Genomic DNA, 20,422 nt, shown 5'->3' on the forward strand with positions numbered 1-20,422 from the left:
ATAGCCAGGCAGCCTGAGCTGCAGGCATCACATCCACATTCCAGTTACAAGAAGCAGGAAGGATAAAAGGTAACGCTCCATCCTTTAAGGATGCTTCTTGGGAGCCATATGGTCCTTATACTCACATCCTATTGGCCAGAACTTAGCCTAGTAGCAAGGGAGGCTGGGAAATGTAGTTTTTCTTTCCAATAGCCATGTACACTGCTAAGAATCTGGGGGTGTATGATTAAGGAAAACGGAGGGGGGAATGGATTTTGGGGGTCAACAGCAGCCTCTGCTGCACTTCCTTAAACAGAGACTCTGGAAGGCTAAGTAATGTATACAACATAGGCAGCCAGCAGTGGCCAAGGTCCTCCAGTGCCTGAGCCCTTGACCCATGAGAATTTACGCCTCTTCTCATTTCCTTTGAATGACTTTGTACAACTTAAACACCAGTTTCTGCACTCCTGTGGCCAAGTGTTCTCTTGTTGGTTAGAAACATGAGTTTCTGAGGGGCTTGTGTTGTAGGTGATAATACAAAAAAGAGAAAAAGAGAGGTTGGGTGTCCCAAGTGTACGTTTAATCTCATTGTAAATATTTTGTGAGGTTCAGTCACCCTTATCTTCTGGAGAAATAGATTCTTAATCTAGTCATTTACTTTCTACCCACAGCCCCCTGTCCAGTTTCTGACTTTCGAGTGACAAATGTCAGCACAAGGGAAATTGGCTTAGCATGGAATAGCAATGACTCTAATTCCTTTGAGATACATATCACATGGGATGAAGTTGGAGTAAATCAAACAACCACCGAACAAAGTATTGTCATTGGTGACTTATCCCCTGGAACCAAGTATCGTTTTGACATATTTCCACAAGGACCAGATGGGACTAAAGGGGATTCCCAAACAGTTTACGGTACAACTGGTAAGCAAATAGGTTGTATTTTCTGAGAAACAGTCATGTTTCTTAAGGGAAATCAGTATAATTTATAAATGTCAAATTTTCCAAATATTGCTTTTCTTTTAATTATCTAAGAAAAACTTTTTAACAAGTTTATAATGACAGCAATGCATATTCATTATATAAAATACAGACAAGCAAAAAGAAAAATCATATGTAAACCAACAACCAGAGATAATAACTAATAGCTTTTGATGCGTGATGTTTTAGAATTTTAAGGTATAGAAAGGTGTGTATGTGTATATATATTTTAACAAATATTAAAATCCTGTACATGTGTTATCTGCTTTTTTTCATTTCAAGTTTATTATGACTATTCTTCCCTATTAGCATAAATATTTCTGCAGGATAATTTTTTTTTCTTTATTAAACATCTTCATTGGAGTATAATTGCTTTACAATGGTGTGTTAATTTCTGCTTTATAACAAAGTGAATCAGTTATACATATGTCCCCATATCTCTTCCCTCTTGTGTCTCCCTCCCTCCCACCCTCCCTATCCCAACCCTCTAGATGGTCACAAAGCACCGAGCTGATCTCCCTGTGCTATGTGGCTGTTTCCCACTAGCTATCTGTTCTACGTTTGGTAGGGTATATATGTCCATGCCACTCTCTCACTTTGTCCCAGGTTACCCTTCCCCCACCCCGTATCCTCAAGTCCATTCTCTGTAGGTCTGTGTCATTGTTCCCATCTTGCCCCTAGGTTCTTCATGACCATTTTTTTTTTTTTTTTTTTTTTTTTTAGATTTCATATATATGTGTTAGCATACGGTATTTGTTTTTCTCTTTCTGACTTACTTCACTCTGTATGACAGGCACTAGGTCTATCCACCTCACTACAAATAACTCAATTTTGTTTCTTTTTATGGCTGAGTAATATTCCATTGTATATACGTGCCACATCTTCTTTATCCATTCATCTGTTGATGGACACTTAGGTTGCTTCCATGTCCTGGCTATTGTACATGGAGCTGCAATGAACATTTTGGTACCTGACTCTTCTTGAATTATGGTTTTCTCAGGGTACATGCCCAGTAGTGGGATTGCTGGATCGTATGGTAGTTCCATTTTTAGTTTTTTAAGGAACCTCCATACTGTTCTCCATAGTGGCTGTATCAATTTACATTCCCAGCAACAGTGCAAGAGGGTTCCCTTTTCTCCACACCCTCTCCAGCAATTATTGTCTGTAGATTTTTTGATGATGGCCATTCTGACTGGTGTGAGGTGATATCTCATTGTAGTTTTGATTTGCATTTCTCTAATGATTAGTGATGTTGAGCATCCTTTCGTGTGTTTGTTGGCAATCTGTATATCTTCTTTGTAGAAATGTCTATTCAGGTCTTCTGCCCATTTTTGGATTGGGTTGTGTGTTTTTTTGATACTGAGCTGCATGAGCTGCTTGTAACTTTTGGAGATTAATCCTTTGTCAGTTGCTTCATTTGCAAATATTTTCTTCCATTCTGAGGGTTGTCTTCTCTCCTTGTTTATGGTTTCCTTGTCTGTGTAAAACCTTTTAAGTTTCATTAGGTCCCATTTATTTATTTTTGTTTTTATTTCCATTTCTCTAAGAGGTGGGTCAAAAAGGATCTTGCTGTGATTTATGTCATAGAGTGTTCTGCCTATGTTTTCCTCTAAGAGTTTGATAGTTTCTGGCCTTACATTTAGGTCTTTAATCCATTTTGAGTTTATTTTTGTGTATGGTGTTAGGGAGTGCTCTAATTTCATTCTTTTACATGTAGCTGTCCAGTTTTCCCAGCACCACTTATTGAAAAGGCTGTCTTTTCTCCACTGTATATTCTTGCCTCCTTTATCAAAGATAAGGCGACCATATGTACGTGGGTTTATCTCTGGGCTTTCTATCCTTTTCCATTGCTCTATATTTCTGTTTTTGTGCCAGTACCATACTGTCTTGATTACTGTTGCTTTGTCTGAAGTCAGGGAACCTGATTCCTCCAGCTCCGTTTTTCTTTCTCAAGATTGCTTTGGCTATTTGGGGTCTTTTGTATTTCCATACAAATTGTGAAATTTTTTGTTCTAGTTCTGTGAAAAATGCCATTGGTAGTTTGATAGGGATTGCGTTGAATCTGTAGATTGCTTTGGGTAGTATAGTCATTTTCACAATGTTGATTCTTCCAATCCAAGAACATGGTATATCTCTCCATCTATTTGTAATTTCACTTTCAGATTTTTCATCATTAGTGCATAGGAATGCAAGAGATTTCTGTGCATTAATTTTATATCCTGCTACTTTACCAATTCATTGATTAGCTCTAGTAGTTTTCTGGTGGCATCTTTAGGATTCTCTATGTATAGTATCATGTCATCTGCAAACAGTGACAGCTTTACTTCTTCTTTTCTGATTTGAATTCCTTTTATTTCTTTTTCTTCTCTGATTGCTGTGGCTAGGACTTCCAAAACTATGTTGAATAAGAGTGGTGAGAGTGGGCAACCTAGTCTTGTTCCTGATCTTAGTGGAAATGCTTTCAGTTTTTCACCATTGAGGACAATGTTGGCTGTGGGTTTGTCATATATCGCCTTTATTATGTTGAGGAAAGTTCCCTCTATGCCTACTTTCTGCAGGATTTTTATCATAAATGGGTGTTGAATTTTGTCGAAAGCTTTCTCTGCATCTATTGAGATGATCATATGGGTTTTCTCCTTCAGTTGTTATTATGGTGTATCACGTTGACTGATTTGTGTATATTGAAGAATCCTTGCATTCCTGGAATAAACCCCACTTGAACATGTTGTATGATCCTTTTAATGTGCTGTTGGACTCTTTTGCTAGTATTTTGTTGAGGATTTTTGCATCTATGTTCATCAGGGATATTGGCCTGTAGTTTTCTTTCTTTGTGACATCCTTGTCTGGTTTTGGTATCAGGGTGATGGTGGCCTCGTAGAATGGGTTTGGGAGTGTTCCTCCCTCTGCTATATTTTGGAAGAGTTTGAGAAGGATAGGTGTTAGCTCTTCTCTAAATGTTTAATGGCATTCGCCTGTGAAGCCATCTGGTCCTGGGCTTTTGTTTGTTGGAAGATTTTTAATCACAGTTTGAATTTCAGTGCTTGTGATTGGTCTGTTCATATTTTCTGTTTCTTCCTGGTTCAGTCTCGGAAGGTTGTGCATTTCTAAGAATTTGTCCATTTCTTCCAGGTTGTCCATTTTATTGGCATATAGCTGCTTGTAGTAATCTCTCATGATCCTTTGTATTTCTGCAGTGTCAGTTGTTACTTCTCCTTTTTCATTTCTAATTCTATTGATTTGTGTCTTCTCCCTTCTTTTCTTGATGAGTCTGGCTAATGGTTTATCAATTTTGTTTATCTTCTCAAAGAACCAGCTTTTAGTTTTATTGATCTTTGCCATCGTTTCCTTAATTTCTTTTTCATTTATTTCTGATTTGATCTTTATGATTTCTTTCCTTCTCTGCAGGATAATTTTAATACCTGCCTGACATTCCATTGTCTAAATCAGGAGTCAGCAGATAAAAATGGCCCATGGACCAAATCTGGCCCACTGCCTGTTTTTTTATAGAGAATTAAGTTTTATTGGAACACAACCATGCTCATTTCTTTATATAAAGTCTATGGCTTCTTTTGTGCTAGAAATGAGTAGTTGCCACAGAGAATAAATGGCCTGCAAAACCTAAAATATTTACTCTGTGGTCCATATGGAAAAAGTTCGCTGACCCCTTGGTTAGATCAGTGGTTCTCAAAGTGTGGTCCAGGGATCTCTGGGAGTCCCCTAGATTCTTTCAAGGGGGTCTGTAAGGTATTATTATTTTTAAGAATTTATTTATTTTATTTATTTATTTTTGGCTGCGTGGGGTCTCTGTTGCTGCTTGTGGGCTTTCTCTAGTTGTGGTGAGCAGGGGCTACTCTTTGTTGCGGTGTGCGGGCTTCTCATTGCAGTGACTTCTCTTGTTGCGGAGCACGGACTCTAGGCACATGGGCTTCAGTAGTTGTGGCTCTCGGGCTCTAGAGCGCAGGCTCAGTAGTTGTGGCACACGGGCTTAGTTGCTCCGTGGCATGTGGGATCTTCCCGGACCAGGGCTCGAACCTGTGTCGCCTGCACTGGGAGGCAGATTCTTAACCACTGAACCGCCAGGGAAGCCCTGTGAGGTATTATTATCATAATAATATTGGAATGCTATTTGGCTTCTTCACTCTCATTCTCTCATGATGAGTGTACAGTGGAGTTTTCTAGATGCTCTATGACATGGGATGAGATCATTTTTCTGTTGGCTAATGGAATGCATGCTTGTGTATTCTTATGTTTTAAATATTTTCCCCATTAAAAATTTTCTATTACAGCATACATAAATGTAACCTAAATAAATAAAAATTCTCTGAGAGCCTTAATAAGTTTTAAGAAGATAAAGGGGTCCTGAAACCCTAAAGTTTATAAATATTTAACTACTCCCCTATTGTTGGACAGGTAGGTTATGTATAGTCTTTCATAAACAACATTGTGATACAGTAGTTTTGTTAGTTCTATGAGGCCTATTGATATTGATAAAAATACTTCGTGAAAACTATTGCTCATTATTGTTTTTAAAATTTGAAATGAAATTTTTGGGAAAGCTTGGAAAACATACAGTATTCCCTGATCTTTGATTGCCAGGGAATTGAAATCTTTTCCACAGAAGGGAGGAATAAAGAAATGAGACTGATATTCCTTGAGCCACGTGTGAAGTCATTTGGACTCTTGGGATTCTCCTTGTGTAGGTTTCTTCAACTCTGTTGGTTGGGTTAGGCACTGATAGCTACTAGGAAGATCTACTTCCAAAATATGGGGACTGCTAAAATGCATCCCTCAGATGAAGTGCAGTAATTCCTTTTCAAGTCTGAATTTCAGATTAGACTTTTGAGGTAGGGTCGTAGTATCAACATATATTTTTTTCTTTCTTTTTGAGAATGTTGCTAATGGTAAAGGCATCACCATTGTGGGGTCCCTTTGATATTGTATGACTTGCCAACGGCCAGAATTTAATGTAATAATAACATAATGTACTAGGGGTCTACAAATGGCTGGGCTGTCATCCTGTATTTAAACATTTTGAACACAACTCCATGAGGTAGGGATTATTATCATCTCTATTTTATAGAGTAGGAAATGGGGACTCTGTGAACTTAAGTAACTGGCCCAGGGTGGCAAGGTAGTGAACTGGCCTCTGTCTGACTTTGAAGACTGAGGTCTTAACCAGAGTGTGGACTGCACTTTGATATGGTGCAGCTGCAAAAGTAATTTAAGCCTATTCATAAGGAGAAGGCATCTCTTGTACTATTGCCTGTAATTGTCCGGTTGAATGGAAATCAAGAAGAGTTGTAATAAGGCACTAGACTCTTAGGGCATTACCATTCTATTCTTGACCAATGTTCATTATTATTGGGGAGAATAAATGTAACAGCATTAAAGGCAATTTTGAAAAAGGGAAACAAATACCGTATGACCCAGCAATTCCACTCCTACATGTATATATATTTCCAAAGGAATTGAAAGCAGGGCCTTGAACAGTTATCTCTACACCAATGTTCATAGGAGCATGATTCACGATAGCTAAAAGGTGGAGGCAACCAAGTGTCCATCAACAGAGGAATGGATAGACAAGATGTGGTATATCCATATGATAGAATATTATGTAGCCATAAAAAGGCATGAAGTACTGAGACATGCTAGAGTGTGGATAAATCTTGAAAACATTATGCTAAGTGAAAAAAGCTGGACATAGAAGGACAACTACCGTATGAATCCACTTATATGAGATGCCTAGAATAGGCATGTTCACAGAGACAGACGGTAGAAGAGAGGGGCTGGGAGGAGGGAAGAATGAGGGTTGTTGCTTCATGGGAACAGAGTTCGTGTTGGGGATGATGAAATGTTTTGGGTACAGATGATGGTGATGGTGACACAACATTGTGAATGTATTTAATGCTACTGAGTTGTACACTTACAAATGGTTAAAATGATAAATATTATGTTGTGTGTATTTTACTATCACAAAAAGGCAGGGAAACAAAAATAACTCCACTCTTCTAACCCAACTGAATTCCTTTTCTATCTGTGTCCATGGTCATATATTTAGTTTATATCACTGTAATTATTATATGAATTATTTTATTTTGTATTTGTACTTTTTCTTTTAACTCCATATATATCATAACTTCCCTCCTGTAGTTGTTATGGTTTTCATGTTTTTAGTGGCTGCAGACTATTTCATTTTATAGCCAGATCACAATGTATATATAGCCCTTCCCTTTTTATGGAATATTTAGGTTATTTCTACTATTTTTATGTTTATAGAAAACTGCTGCCTTTCATGGCCTTCTGTCTGTGGCATCCCTTTAACATCAGGAATCCAGTGGTAGGGAAAGAAGATTCTCAGTTACCTCCCTTTAAGGAGAACCTACTTAAAAATTAATTTTTGAGCAGATAGTACATGCATGTGGTACAAAAATTTTAAAAGTACAAAGGGTTTTACAGTGAAAATGTTCCCCTCTTTTGTCCCCTATCTACTCAACTGGCCTCTTCAGAGGTGACCTTGGTTACTGGGTAAAGAGAGAAAAGTTTTGTAAGCAAGGGCAGAAAAGAGGTCCTGTTATCCAGTTGTTTCTGGGATCTGTGCATTCATATTGCAGCTGGTTCAGTGTGTAGAGGTGAGATGATCCGAGTACAGAACCCAGAGGACTCATTGGGTGATATCACTTCTGACTCCCAGCTCTGAGCGTGGAGGGCATGTGTGCTTTTTCCCTTCGTCACTCCAGCCTCAAATGCTCCCACTTAGTGGCAACTCTGTTTCAGTTTTGCTCTTCAGTATGCCTGTCTATGTTATAGAAAGATGTTTGCTTTTGAGGGAGTGATTTAAAAAAAACCCTACTTATTGAGATCTAGTACACATACTGGAAAGCACACACATCCTAAGTGCGGAGTTTGATGAATCTTCACAAACAATACCCATCTGGTCACTAGCACTCAGATCAAGAAACTGGCCATGATTTCCACCCCAGAAGACCCCCGAAGGGGGCATCTCTATGACAAAAGCAAAAGACCAGAAAATGATAGGATAAGCTGGTAAGTTCATCTGTGTTACAGAAGAGCCAAAATTCTGGAAAGAACTGAGTGTGTGTGTTCCTCATCTAAGTTTTAGAGTTTGCCCTGTGTGAACTCATTTGAGGGTTTGATGGCAAAAGAGCAAGTTCTCTTGTCAGACTCTTTGGAATAAAGCTGGACGTTATGATGGTCATTAATAGACTTCCTTTTTTCTTCCTTTCCTCTGACCAGACGACAGTGCAGTGTTTGATATCCGTGTGGTTAATGTCACCACAACCGACATGCAGTTGGAGTGGCGGAATACAGACCATGTTACTGGGTACATCTACTGTGTAGTGATACAGTCTGAGCACAGCTCTAACCAGACAAATAGTTCTCATGAAGCAATCACTCTCGGGGGCCTGATCCCGGGCACCTTATATAACATCACAATCTTCCCCAAAATGAACAATTCCCAGGGGAACCCCAACTCCACTGCACAGTACACACGTAAGTGTCTTAGAACACCCTCCTAAGGGAGTATTCTCCCTTTCACTTGGAGGATGGGAAGTAAGCATTGGTTAAATGATGGAATAAGAGGCTCTTGTGTTTCTGGGCTCCAGGTAGAATGTGAAACTGTGTAAGCTGAAAACATGGGCCTCAGCAAATGTTCTTCTGTGCTCTTGGAGCACTTGGCGCTGAGCCATGTGAACTTGGAATCGTCTTCTGAAGCAGAAAGGGATCCCATAAGCATGGAAAACATGACTATTCATTCTCTAGTCTGGAATACAGACTAGAGGAGGGTCACCCTGTCATGTTGGCATTGGAAGATGCAGCCCAAATGAGGTGCTTTGCATGCAAAAGTGAGGGAAGTACTTTGGTAATATTTGACCTAAATATATGGTAGAAATGGTAGTTCATAATGCCTTTTTCATATGTTTTTCTCTTTCGTTAATCATATTTCAAAAACAGATAGAAATTATATCTTGAAAATATATTTCAGATAAATTATTAAAAGAAGCCTGAAAAACTTTCATTCTTTTGAGATTTAATCTGTATAATTATTTTCTGAATGTCTTTTTTGGGAAGCGTTCCATCTTTCAAGTCCAGCAAACATTAGCTTAATTTATTCTTTCCCAAAAGGAGCCAGGCTATTTTTATTAAATTAAATTAAATTAATTTTCTGGCTATTTTTACATGCAAATAATAAAATGGTTCAAGCTAATCCGTGCTTTTTTTTTTTTTTTAAAAAAAAAAAACTAAGGGCCCAGCAATGTGTCCAACATTGAAGTAAGGACCAACACCACAGCAGCAACCTTAAACTGGCAGAACTTTGATGAAGCCTCTTCCAGGTACACCTACCGCCTTCTTATGGAGCAGGATGGAAATGCCAGCAAGGCCACACAAATAGTCACAGGCGTCGGCATCACCTACGCTACAGTCACCGAGTTAACACCTGGCTCCTCATACACCGTAGAGATCTTCACACAGGTGGGGAATGTCACCGAGTCACTGGCACCTGGCTGGCAGTCATTCTGTACAGGTGAGTAGTCCCACGTGCCTCTTGGACTCCTTCTTGTGTGATGCTGGCCTTGCACATAGGTTCTTGAAATAAACTCTAGTTGATTAGCTTTTGTGTGGTGTGTGATAACAGACCCCAAGCTCTCTGAGCATCCTATTAGCTTATTAGTGCTATCTTGCTGCCCGCATCATTTATTCATTCAACAGATATGTATTGAGCATTTACTATATGCCAGGCACTGTTAAAGGACACAGACAAGTCCCTGCCTTTCTGGAACTTTTATTCTGGTAGGGAAGACATAATAAACAAGATAAATAGGTTATCAGTTGATGATTACTAAGGAGGGGGGAATAAACAAGGACGGGGGAAATGAGATATTTATCTTGGGAAGGCTTCATTGAAAAGGTGACTTTTGAGCAAAGACTTGAAGGGTGTAAAGCAGGCCATGTGAATGTTGGGACGTAGAGCATTACAGGCAGAGGGGCAGCCAGTGCTGGGGTGCCGAGCCTGGAGCGTGCCTGCTGTAGTGAAGAAAGAGCAGGAGGTCAGGGTGGCAGAGGTGGATCCATGGGAGCAAGAGGGGGAGGGGGAGGAGTTGAGGCCCAAGATGCAAGAGGTGATGGGCCAGGGCATGGATGACGTCCGGGCCTGTAGCTCATAGTTTGGCTTTTACGCTGAAGAAGACGGAAAGGATATGGTTAAAATGGATGCTCAGCTTTTCTGCCTTTCTTGATCCTGAATGTCTCAATGCAAAAGGTGTGATCTTTTAAAGGGAAGGAGAGCCCTGTGTTTAACTGAGGGAACTTTCAGAGAGTAATCCGGGGAATGTTTTGTGGACGACTGTGAGTACTTCTGCTGACAGTTTTGATCGTGGGGCCTTTATTTTGTTTGTTTGTTTGTTTGTTGTTTTTTGCGGTACGCGGGCCTCTCACTGTTGTGGCCTCTCCCGTTGCGGAGCACAGGCTCCGGATGCGCAGGCTCAGCGACCATGGCTCACGGGCCCAGCCGCTCCGCAGCACGTGGGATCTTCCCGGACCGGGGCACGAACCCGTGTCCCCTGCATCGCAGGCGGACTCTCAACCACTGCACCACCAGGGAAGCCCGATCGTGGGGCCTTTATCACCTCTGTGTCTGTGTAGCACCCTACTCCCTACCCTCTTTGCACCTGCTTCCTCCCTTCCTTAGACGAAGCCATTCAAATGTGTTTAAGCTGATTTGGAAGGGGAACAGGGGTCTCATCGGATCAGCCTCCCTGGTAGTGTAGGAGCTGGAACCTTGATGACCTCTGAGTTTTCACATGGAGTGGCTAAAGGGATCCCTGCAGCTTTGAGTCCCTTCTGCTAACTCAAGCTTCATTCACCAGGTCTAGACTCTGATCTTTGGTATTTGGGTGGCTTCCATTGCTAATGTTTATCTTAGCTACAATCATTGTAGCCTATAGCAAAAGAAGGATATCTATGAGCCTTTATGAGTGGGGATGGGTGGAACAGGAACAGGGGGAGTAGGTGTGCATTGGGCAGGTTACCTTTCCAGGCCTCAGGTGGAGAATGTGGGCGTTGCACTAGGGGACTCTCTACAACCTTCTCCTGCTTTAAAACACTGCAACATTAAAGTAATGATAATACTCCTCCCACCCCCGGTACATAAATACAGAGGTTCCCATTTACATCAGTTTTTTGTTGGCCCTCAATAAAACGCTATTGGCCCTCAGATAGGTAGAGACAAATAACACCACATTTTAGAGATGAAGAAACCGATACCGTTTACCATTGATTATTTAGCCTGTTGTATGTGTAGAAAACACGCTGGACTTGGATTTAGAAAACCTGAGATCCAGTTTTGGCTTCGCCACTGACCAGCCATGTCATCTTTAGCAAATTGCTTAATCTCTCTAAGCCTCAGTTGATTCATCTGCAAAATAGGACAATATTAACCCTGCCTCTTCCAGAAGGATTATCAAGTGGGCCCCAAAATGAGGTGACGCAGGCGAAGAAGTTGCTACCGCCTCCACTGTATTGTCGCTACCTCTCATGGAGCCCTGTGCTCTTCCAGCCTGGACCCTGACAGCCACTGTTTCATTTAATCCTGAGACAGCCCTGCAGTTGAGGCTCAGAACGGTTGGGGGACTGACCCAAGGTCACACAGTTCAGTAAGGCCCTATTCAAGGTCAGCCTCTGCCTCTTCTGTCATGCTCCATGGCTGTCTCCTTATCACCAACGGGCCAGGAACCTCCTGCTCCCCAAGTTTCAGTATTTGCAAAGGCAAAAGTGCAAGAATTGGGCTTCCCTGGTGGCGCACATATTTGAATTTTCCTCCCTGCCGATGCAGGGGACGCGGGTTCGTGCCCTGGTCTGGGAAGATCCCACATGCCGCGGAGCGGCTGGGTCCGTGAGCCATGTCCGCTGAGCCTGCACGTCCGGAGCCTGTGCTCTGCAATGGGAGAGGCCACAACAGTGAGAGGCCCGCGTACCGCAAAAAAAAACAAAAAAAAGTCCAAGAATCTCATGATGTGCTGTTCTTGCCTTGCAGACCCTGCACCAGTAACCTCCTTCCACTGTGAAGTGGTCCCCAAAGAGCCAACCTTGGTCCTCAAGTGGGCCTGCCCTTTCGGCATCAACACAGGCTTCGAGCTGGAGGTCAGCCACGGAGACTGGGAGAATATGACGAACCTGGAGAGCTGCTCCTCGGAGAACGGCTCTGAGTACAGGACGGAAGTCACATATTTGAATTTTTCTACCTTGTACAACATCACCGTCACTGCCCGGTCCTGTAACAAGACGGCATCGCCCACCCAAAACACCTGCCTCACTGGCATCACAGGTGGGCTTCAGGGAGGGCAGGGTGGCCAGGTGACATTGTGGTCACCTTGGAAAGCTGACCCAGAGGCTCTGCAAGTGTGGCCTAGAAACCTGTTTCTAAAAAAAATTTATCCAAAAATATTTGTTTTTGTTGGCACGGACTGTTAACCCAATTCTACAGAAATCTAGTCTATATATTCTATAGAATCTGTATAATCTATAGAAATCTAGTGAGAGGGAATATTTTACATTCCAAAAGTTTCCTTCATTTTACAGAATAATTTGTTGCCACCTTTTCTTTTAAGTAAGTTCCCCTAAAATGTTCAAATATACACAAAAGCAAAGGACAGTATAGTGGGATCCACGTACCCATCATCACTCAGTTGAACATTTGTGAGCATTTGACCAATCTTTTTCATTTATATCCCCTCCTCCCTTATTGGACTTCTTTGAGACCAGTCCTGGTTATTCTATAGTTTTATTTGTAAGTTTTTCAGTATGTATTGCTGAAAGACAGGGACTCCTTTTCCCTTTCTTTCAAACATAACCACATTACTATTGACATTACCCTTAAAAAATTAACAATACTTTTTTTTTTTTGGCCATGCTGCATGGCTTGCAAGATCTCAGTTCCCCGACCAGGGATTGAACCTGGGCCACAGGAGTGAAAGCCCGGAATCCTAACTACTAGGTCACCAGGGCACTCCCAACGATCCTTTTTTTTTTTCTTTCTTTCTTTTTTTTTTTTTTACTATTATCAGATAGATATTCAGTCAAGATTCATATTTCCCTAGAATCTGTATTAATAAGCTCCCCAGCTGTTTTGGGAAATGGGATCATTCACAAGAGATCCCCCTAGTTAATCTTTTCATGACCACCTTTTATTTTGAACTTGGAAAAAATTACTTCTTTGCTTTTTTTTTTTTAATTGAGATATGGTTGATTTACAATATTATATTAGTTTCAGGTGTACAACATAGTGATTCATGATTTTTATAGATATACTGCATTTAAAGTTTTTATACGATATTGGCTGTATTCCCTGTGCTGTACAGTATATCTTTGTCACTTATTTTATACATAGTAGTTTGTACCTCTTAACCCCTACCCCTGTCTCGCCCCTCCCCCCTCCCCTCTCCCCACTGGTAACCACCAGTTTGTTTTCTTTATCTATGAGTCTGTATCTGTTTTGTTATATTCATTCTTTGTTTCATTTTTATCTGTCTTTCGCTCCCTGTGTCTTTGCCAAAATTATGTCTTAGGTCAACCTGGTGGAGTTGGTTTTGCTTTGTGCTTTTTGAATCCTGGATATACTATTTCCTTTAGGGTATCAGAATGTTTCCAAACAATTTCTAAAGAATTGGTGGTTGAAATAGTAAGAAGAAAAGGCTTCTTACTTCAGGGACACTGACTTGGAAAATGGCTGAGGGATTCTACTGACAGAGCCTTGGACTTAGGCAGACCTGGGTTTGATTGTAAAGTCTACCTTTTACCAGCTGTGTGATATCAGAAAAGCCGCTTAACCTCTCTGAGCCTTGTTTTTCTCAGTTGTAAAAAAGGGGAAATAATACCTACCTTCCAGGACTGTTAATACAAATTAGATGAGGTAGTGTAGGTGGAAGATCACTTCAGAGCTGCCATGTATGGCTAGTCAAGTTGTGCACTGCATAGTTCCATGGGACACCATTCATATAGTCTACTGTGCGCGTGGGACTCCTTGGAGTTGCGTAGTACACAACTATACAACAACAGCGTAGTATACAACAACAATAGGATGGCCCTGGGTCACAATCCTTTGTGTTTCTGCAGCACTCTACAGTGTAATAGAAACAGTGAACCTTGTTGGGTACTTTTTTGTAGTTCTCTGTTTTATGATGTCATCTCAGTGGGTATAAGCCACTGAGGAACATAAACCATATCTGATCCGGTATCTCCAGGGCTGAGCACAGTACCTAGTGAAGGGAAGGAGCTTGTTAGAGTTAGTTGTTTCTGAAGCTGAGCAGTGCGTGGTAGGGTTAGATAATGACCACTCAGCATTTAGTCCAGTGATCCTCTCACTTTTTAATCTGTAGCTCCCGTTCCTCAGATGAATTTTTATGTACAAATTTAGCAAGCTTTTTAAATGTACAACTTTGATACTTTTTTATTTAACATAAAAGTGGAGCTGCATTTTCTCTGAGAGAGGCAGGAAGTGCTGGTGGGATGGGTAAACCGGGGAGAGTTGGAGCGATGGTCTTTTAGCCAACACTTGTTGAGTGCTTACTGTGTGCCTGGGTAAGGGACACTATGGTGAGCGTGGCCGGCAAGGTCCCTCTAGTGTAGGACTGAGATAAGCAGTGAGAAGGAAAAGATTTCCAGGCTTTGAGGTGGGTGGAGCTGTCGTGGGGCAGGGAGCTGGGGACTCCTCGCTGGCCCGCTAAAAGGCATAGAGCTGTGGACGGGGTGGGAGCTGGTGCTAGGAAGTGTCTGTTGAGGCAGCTGACACTTAGACGATGGACAGCGCCTCCAAGTGGCCACTGCGGTCAGTTACTTGAGAGGTTGCTGAAGGATGGTTTAGAGCTGTGCCTTCCAATAGAAAATCATGTGAGCCTCCTATATAATAAAAACTTTTCTAGGAGCCACATTAAGAAACTGTAAAAAGGAGCAGCTGGAAATTCCCTGGTGGTTCAGTGGTTAGAACTCTGCTTTCACTTCTGGGGGCCCGGGTTCGATCCCTGGTCGGGGAACTAAGATCCCATAAGCTGGCTGGCATGGCCAGGAAAAAAAAAAAGGAGGAGCTGAAATGAGTTTTGATCTGAGTTTTGATCATATTTTATTTAACTCAGTATATTAAAAATGTTATCATTCCAACATGTAATTTGTATAAAGTGAGTTATTAATGAGATACTTTATGTCCAAACTTGGGCCTGTCACCTTTCAAGCGCTCAGTGGGTACATGTGGTTAGTGGCTGCCATATTGGACAGCATACATTTGGAAAATTGTGTTATGGTCTTTTTTTTTTTTTGGAGTTCAGTTTTCTCAGTCTCCCTGCATCTTGGTTATAATAACAGAAACACTCAAACTGTATGTGGGAGACCAATTTAGGTAGAGAGAGTGTGGAGAGAGATCATCTTGAATTCACCTTTCCTTCCTTTTGTGTTAATGTAGAGAGTGGCTTCCTAAGCTTAGCTTGGGAAAGGCGAGGCACAGGACCATGAAGGCCACTCACGGAGTGTTCCCATGTGGGCTTTTCTGGTTTCCGGGAAGAGGGTCAGTTGGATTTTGTCTAGGCAGAGTTTTAAACCTACTCCAGCAAAAATCAAGGACTTCGGTGTGAAGGGTGCAGAGCCGGCATGCAGCCAGGTGTCAGGAGAAAGTATGTTCTCTCCATGTCATCTTTGCTTCCTTCTGGGTAACTATCTGCTTCATCATTGCTCTCTGACCAGCCAGTCCTGGGGCCAAGTCCATGTGCTGACAGATGTCTGCTTTCAGCTCCCAAGTTCTCACCTTGGAGTTCTACCCACACAGTCTCCGTCTTGTTCTCCTTCTTCTGCCCCCATTCTCAAAATAAGGAATCTGGGCTCTCTGGGTCAGGAGGGACTGGGGGAAGATAGAAAAGGCACGTTATCTTCTACAAACAAGGCTGCCAGGAGGCCACCCTGGCAATGTGGCTGGACCCAGTGAAGGGGTCATTGTCAGCCAGGCAGGCTCCCCAAGGACTTGCCATCTTTGTTCCCCACCAGTTCCCATCCCTGCCCTTTGCTTCTAGATTTGCTTTGCATGAGCCCAGCACACAGCTTCCAGAGCAAGGGCAGAACTTGAGTGGGGCACTGCAGCAAATCCTCTCCTTCATAATTTTGTTGCTCCTGTGGTTTTAAATGTTGGGTGATCATGTTTTCTTTTGTTCTGTTTCAGACCCTCCTTCTCCAGATGGATCCCCTAATATTACATCTGTCAGTCACAATTCTGTGAAGGTCAAATTCAGTGGGTTTGAAGCCAGCCACGGACCCATCAAAGCCTACGCGCTCATTCTCACCACTGGGGACGGTAAGGAGGGGTCATTATGGGTTAAACAGCCAGTGGGTGATGGCATGACTGGGTACCATTTTAGTGCCCACTGAAACGCATTCATGAGACAAACACACGTCTGGTTTTATACTGCGACCCACGCTTTGGCACTCGCCCCGGGGTGGGTGGGTGTAAGCCATTTGCCTGATGAGCTAGGTCAGAGGTTGACAGACTTAGTGTAAAGGGCCAGATAGCAAACATTCTAAGTTTTGCAGGTCCTACAGTCTCCTTCTCAGCTATTCAACTTTGCAGTTGTAGTGTGAAACTAGCCATAGAAGATACAGAAAGAGTCAGTATGACTGTTCTAGTATTTACCAAAAGGGGTGGCTGGCTGGATTTGGCCCATGGCCATGACTTTCTTACCTCTGATCTACGTTTTTCATCTCTTTTGCAGCACAGGGTCTTTTAGGTGGCAGAATATTAGTTTTAACCAAGTTTGTCACACACACACACACACACACACACATGAACACACACGCACAAATCATCCTCAAAGGGTGACTTTCTCTTGGAAGAAAAAAGGAAAAGATTTGCATTTGTAGTGGGAACTTGCAAAAAGCATTGTCATAGCTGAGAGAGGAGGTGGATTAAACGCTGCTTTTCCTTAAAGGGCTCCATTACATTCCCTGGAAGTGAGACGGGAATGATTTGAGGGTGTCTTTGTTAACTATGTGTGGGTGCTTTGCCCAAGGTCTGGGTTTAAAGCGGTGAGTTTTGGAAATTCCCTGGCAGTCCAGTGGTTAGGACTCGGTGCTTTCAATACTAGGGGCCCGGGTTCAATCCCCGGTCGGGGAAATAAGATCCCGCGAGCCGTGCGGTGTGGCCAAAACAATAAAAAAGTGCAGAGTTTTGCTGTTCTTGGTGATTCTTTAACTCTGAATTATGCAGTGCCCCCCTTGCCCAGTCTCACAGCCTGTGATGCTGTCCTCATCTCCCCAAAGAAGACAGAGCTCAAACACACTGTCAGGGCTGCGGGAATCCAGGAAGACAAGGGATTTGCTGGTGTTGAAAACCTGCAGCTAAATCTCAAAAAGAGACATTGAGATCTCTCTCTCTCTCTCTCTCTCTTTCTATCTTTTGTTTTGGGTCTGTTTCAAACACCTAGTCATTTTGCTGTGAAGGTATTCAGCAAATCCCAAGCTCAGACCTTTGCTGAACAGGGGAGATGATATTGCACACTGACCAGCCTGACCAGTACCAGCCTGTGATGGATGAGATCACACCCTCCGCGTCAGGTGGTCTGGGTTAGAAATACGACTTTACCACGTAGGCAGTGCAGCTTGGGGCCCAGGTCTTTTTACCTTTCTGTGTCTCATTTTCCCACCTGTAAAGTGGGGGTGGTAAGCCTATGCGATGAGATTATTGTGGGGATTAAATGAGTTAATGTAAGTAAAGCCCTTAGAACTTAATATAAGGAAAACCTGGCAGAGAGAGCATACGTGAGAGATGGCAGCTGTCACCACCATCACCCTGGTCATTATTTAGAAACGAGGGAGACTTAAATCTCTGCAATCACTTTCTTATGGCTTTCCTTCCGTGTGCCTTTCTTAGCTGTTCATCCGTCAGCAGATGTATTGAGATATACGTACGAAGATTTCAAAAAGGGGGCCTCGGATACCTATGTGACATACCTCATAACAACAGAAGAAAAGAGCTGTTCTCAGGGCTTATCTGAAGTCTTGAAATACGAAATCAATGTTGGGAACGAGTCCACCACGCACGGCTATTACAACGGGAAGCTGGAACCTCTGGGTTCCTATCGGTAATGCCTTGTGGTTTTTGCCCTTTGGGGGCTGGGCCTCTGAGTGCAAAACTATATGTGCCTGGGCCATCAGACACTTCTCAGCCACCCCTCTTTCCTCTTGTCACCCCACAGGGCTTCTGTGGCTGGCTTCACCAATATTACCTTCAACCCTCACAGTGATGGACTCATAGATGGGGCTGAGAGCTACGTGTCCTTCAGTCGCTACTCAGATGCTGTTTTCTTGCCCCAGGATCCAGGTAGAAGAGCATCTTAGCAATGCATTGACTTTTTGCTTCCAGTATCCACAGGAGCATGGGGGTCTACACACCTCCCTGGGGCCCCCAGGAGGGTAGGAGAGCCTGGTCTGTCCTCTCAGAAGCTGAGATGTCACTGGGCCATCAGGACCGAGCTCAGCTTCCTCTTCTGAGGTCCCCACAGGCCCCGCCCACCACACTCCCTTCTCTGAAATCCAGTTACACTTCCAATCGGCAAACACTGTTTGGTCATTTTTTCTCAGTGTAGTCATTTGTGTGCCCATGTACCAGGCACACATGTGACTTTTAGGGTATGGAACCCTTGAATATTAGGATCAGAAGGAGCCATGGGAATCATCTTGTCCAACTCCCATTTTATTTTATTTTATTTTTAAAAAGTTGATTGAGAGAGAGCAGACAGCAGAAGCAAGAAGATCTACAATCCCACAGCCTGTGGAACAAAAACCACATTCACAGAAAGAGAGACAAGATGAAAAGGCAGAGGGCTATGTACCAGATGATGGAACAAGATAAAACCCCATAAAAACAACTAAATGAAGTGGAGATAGGCAACCTTCCAGAAAAAGAACTCAGAATAATGATAGTGAAGATGATCCGGGACCTCGGAAAAAGAATGGAGGCAAAGATCGAGAAGATGCAAGAAATGTTTAACAAAGACCTAGAAGAATTAAAGAACAAACAAACAGACATGAACAATACAATAACTGAAATGAAAACTACACTAGAAGGAATCAATAGCAGAATAACTGAGGCAGAAGAACAGATAAGTGACCTGGAAGACAGAATGGTGGAATTCACTGCTGCAGAACAGAATAAAGAAAAAAGAATGAAAAGAAATGAAGACAGCCTAAGGGACCTCTGGGACAACATTAAATGCAACAACATTCGCATTATAGGGGTCCCAGAAGGAGAAGAGAGAGAAAAAGGACCAGAGAAAATATTTGAATAGATTATCGTCGGAAACTTCCCTAACATGGGAAAGGAAATAGCCACCCAAGTCCAGGAAGCGCAGAGTCCCATACAGGATAAACCCAAGGGGAAACATGCCAAGACACATAGTAATCAAATTGGCAAAAATTAAAGACAAAGAAAAATATTGAAAGCAGCAAGGGAAAAACGACAAATAACATACAAGGGAACTCCCATAAGGTTAGCAGCTGATTTGTCAGCAGAAACTCTACAAGCCAGAAGGGTGTGGCATGATAAAGTGATGAAAGGGAAGAACCTACAACCAAGATTACTCTACCCAGTAAGGATCTCATTCAGATTCAATGGAGAAATCAAAAGCTTTACAGACAAGCAAAAGCTAAGAGAATTCAGCACCACAAGACCAGCTCTACAACAAATGCTAAAGGAACTTCTCTAAGTGGGAGACAGAAGAGAAGAAAAGGACCTACAAAAACAAACCGAAAACAATTGAGAAAATGGTCATAGGAACATTCATATTGATAATTACCTTAAACATGAATGTGTTAAATGCTCCAACCAAAAGACACAGGCTTGCTGAATGGATACAAAAACAAGACCCATATATATGCTGTCTACAAGAGACCCACTTCAGACCTAGGGACACATTCAGACTGAAAGTGAGGGAATGGAAAAAGATATTCCATGCAAATGGAAATCAGAAGAAAGCTGGAGTAGCAATACTCATATCAGATAAAATAGACTTTAAAATAAAGAATATTACAAGAGACAAGGAAGGACACTACATAATGATCAAGGGATCAATCCAAGAAGAAGATATAACAATTATAAATATATATGCAGCCAACACAGGAACACCTCAATACATAAGGCAACTGCTAACAGCTATAAAAGAGGAAATCGACAGTAACACAATAATAGTGGGGGACTTTAACACCTCACTTAACACCAATAGACAGATCATCCAAAATGAAAATAAATAAGGAAACAGAAGCTTAAAATGACACAATAGACCTGATAGACTTAATTGATATTTATAGGACATTCCATCCCAAAACAGCAGATTACACTTTCTTCTCAAGTGTGCATGGAATATTCTCTAGGATAGATCACATCTTGGGTCACAAATTAAGCTTCAGTAAATTTA

General features: G+C 42.1%; 1 protein-coding gene across 1 annotated transcript in view; it reads left to right on the plus strand.

The window, feature by feature from the left end:
• Positions 1-20,422, plus strand: part of PTPRJ (protein tyrosine phosphatase receptor type J) — a gene marked incomplete at its 5' end in the record, with an annotated part of 171,189 nt that overhangs the window by 127,506 nt on the left and 23,261 nt on the right. The window contains 7 exons of the mRNA XM_082659638.1: positions 651-902; positions 8,214-8,471; positions 9,226-9,504; positions 12,013-12,303; positions 16,177-16,308; positions 17,881-18,091; positions 18,206-18,330. Of these exons, the coding sequence (XP_082515764.1) occupies positions 651-902; positions 8,214-8,471; positions 9,226-9,504; positions 12,013-12,303; positions 16,177-16,308; positions 17,881-18,091; positions 18,206-18,330 (1,548 nt within the window). The remainder of the gene's footprint in view (positions 1-650; positions 903-8,213; positions 8,472-9,225; positions 9,505-12,012; positions 12,304-16,176; positions 16,309-17,880; positions 18,092-18,205; positions 18,331-20,422) is intronic.

Source organism: Grampus griseus (assembly GCF_964374135.1).
Source record: "Grampus griseus genome assembly, chromosome: 8".
In the NCBI taxonomy this organism is placed as follows: domain Eukaryota; kingdom Metazoa; phylum Chordata; class Mammalia; order Artiodactyla; family Delphinidae; genus Grampus; species Grampus griseus.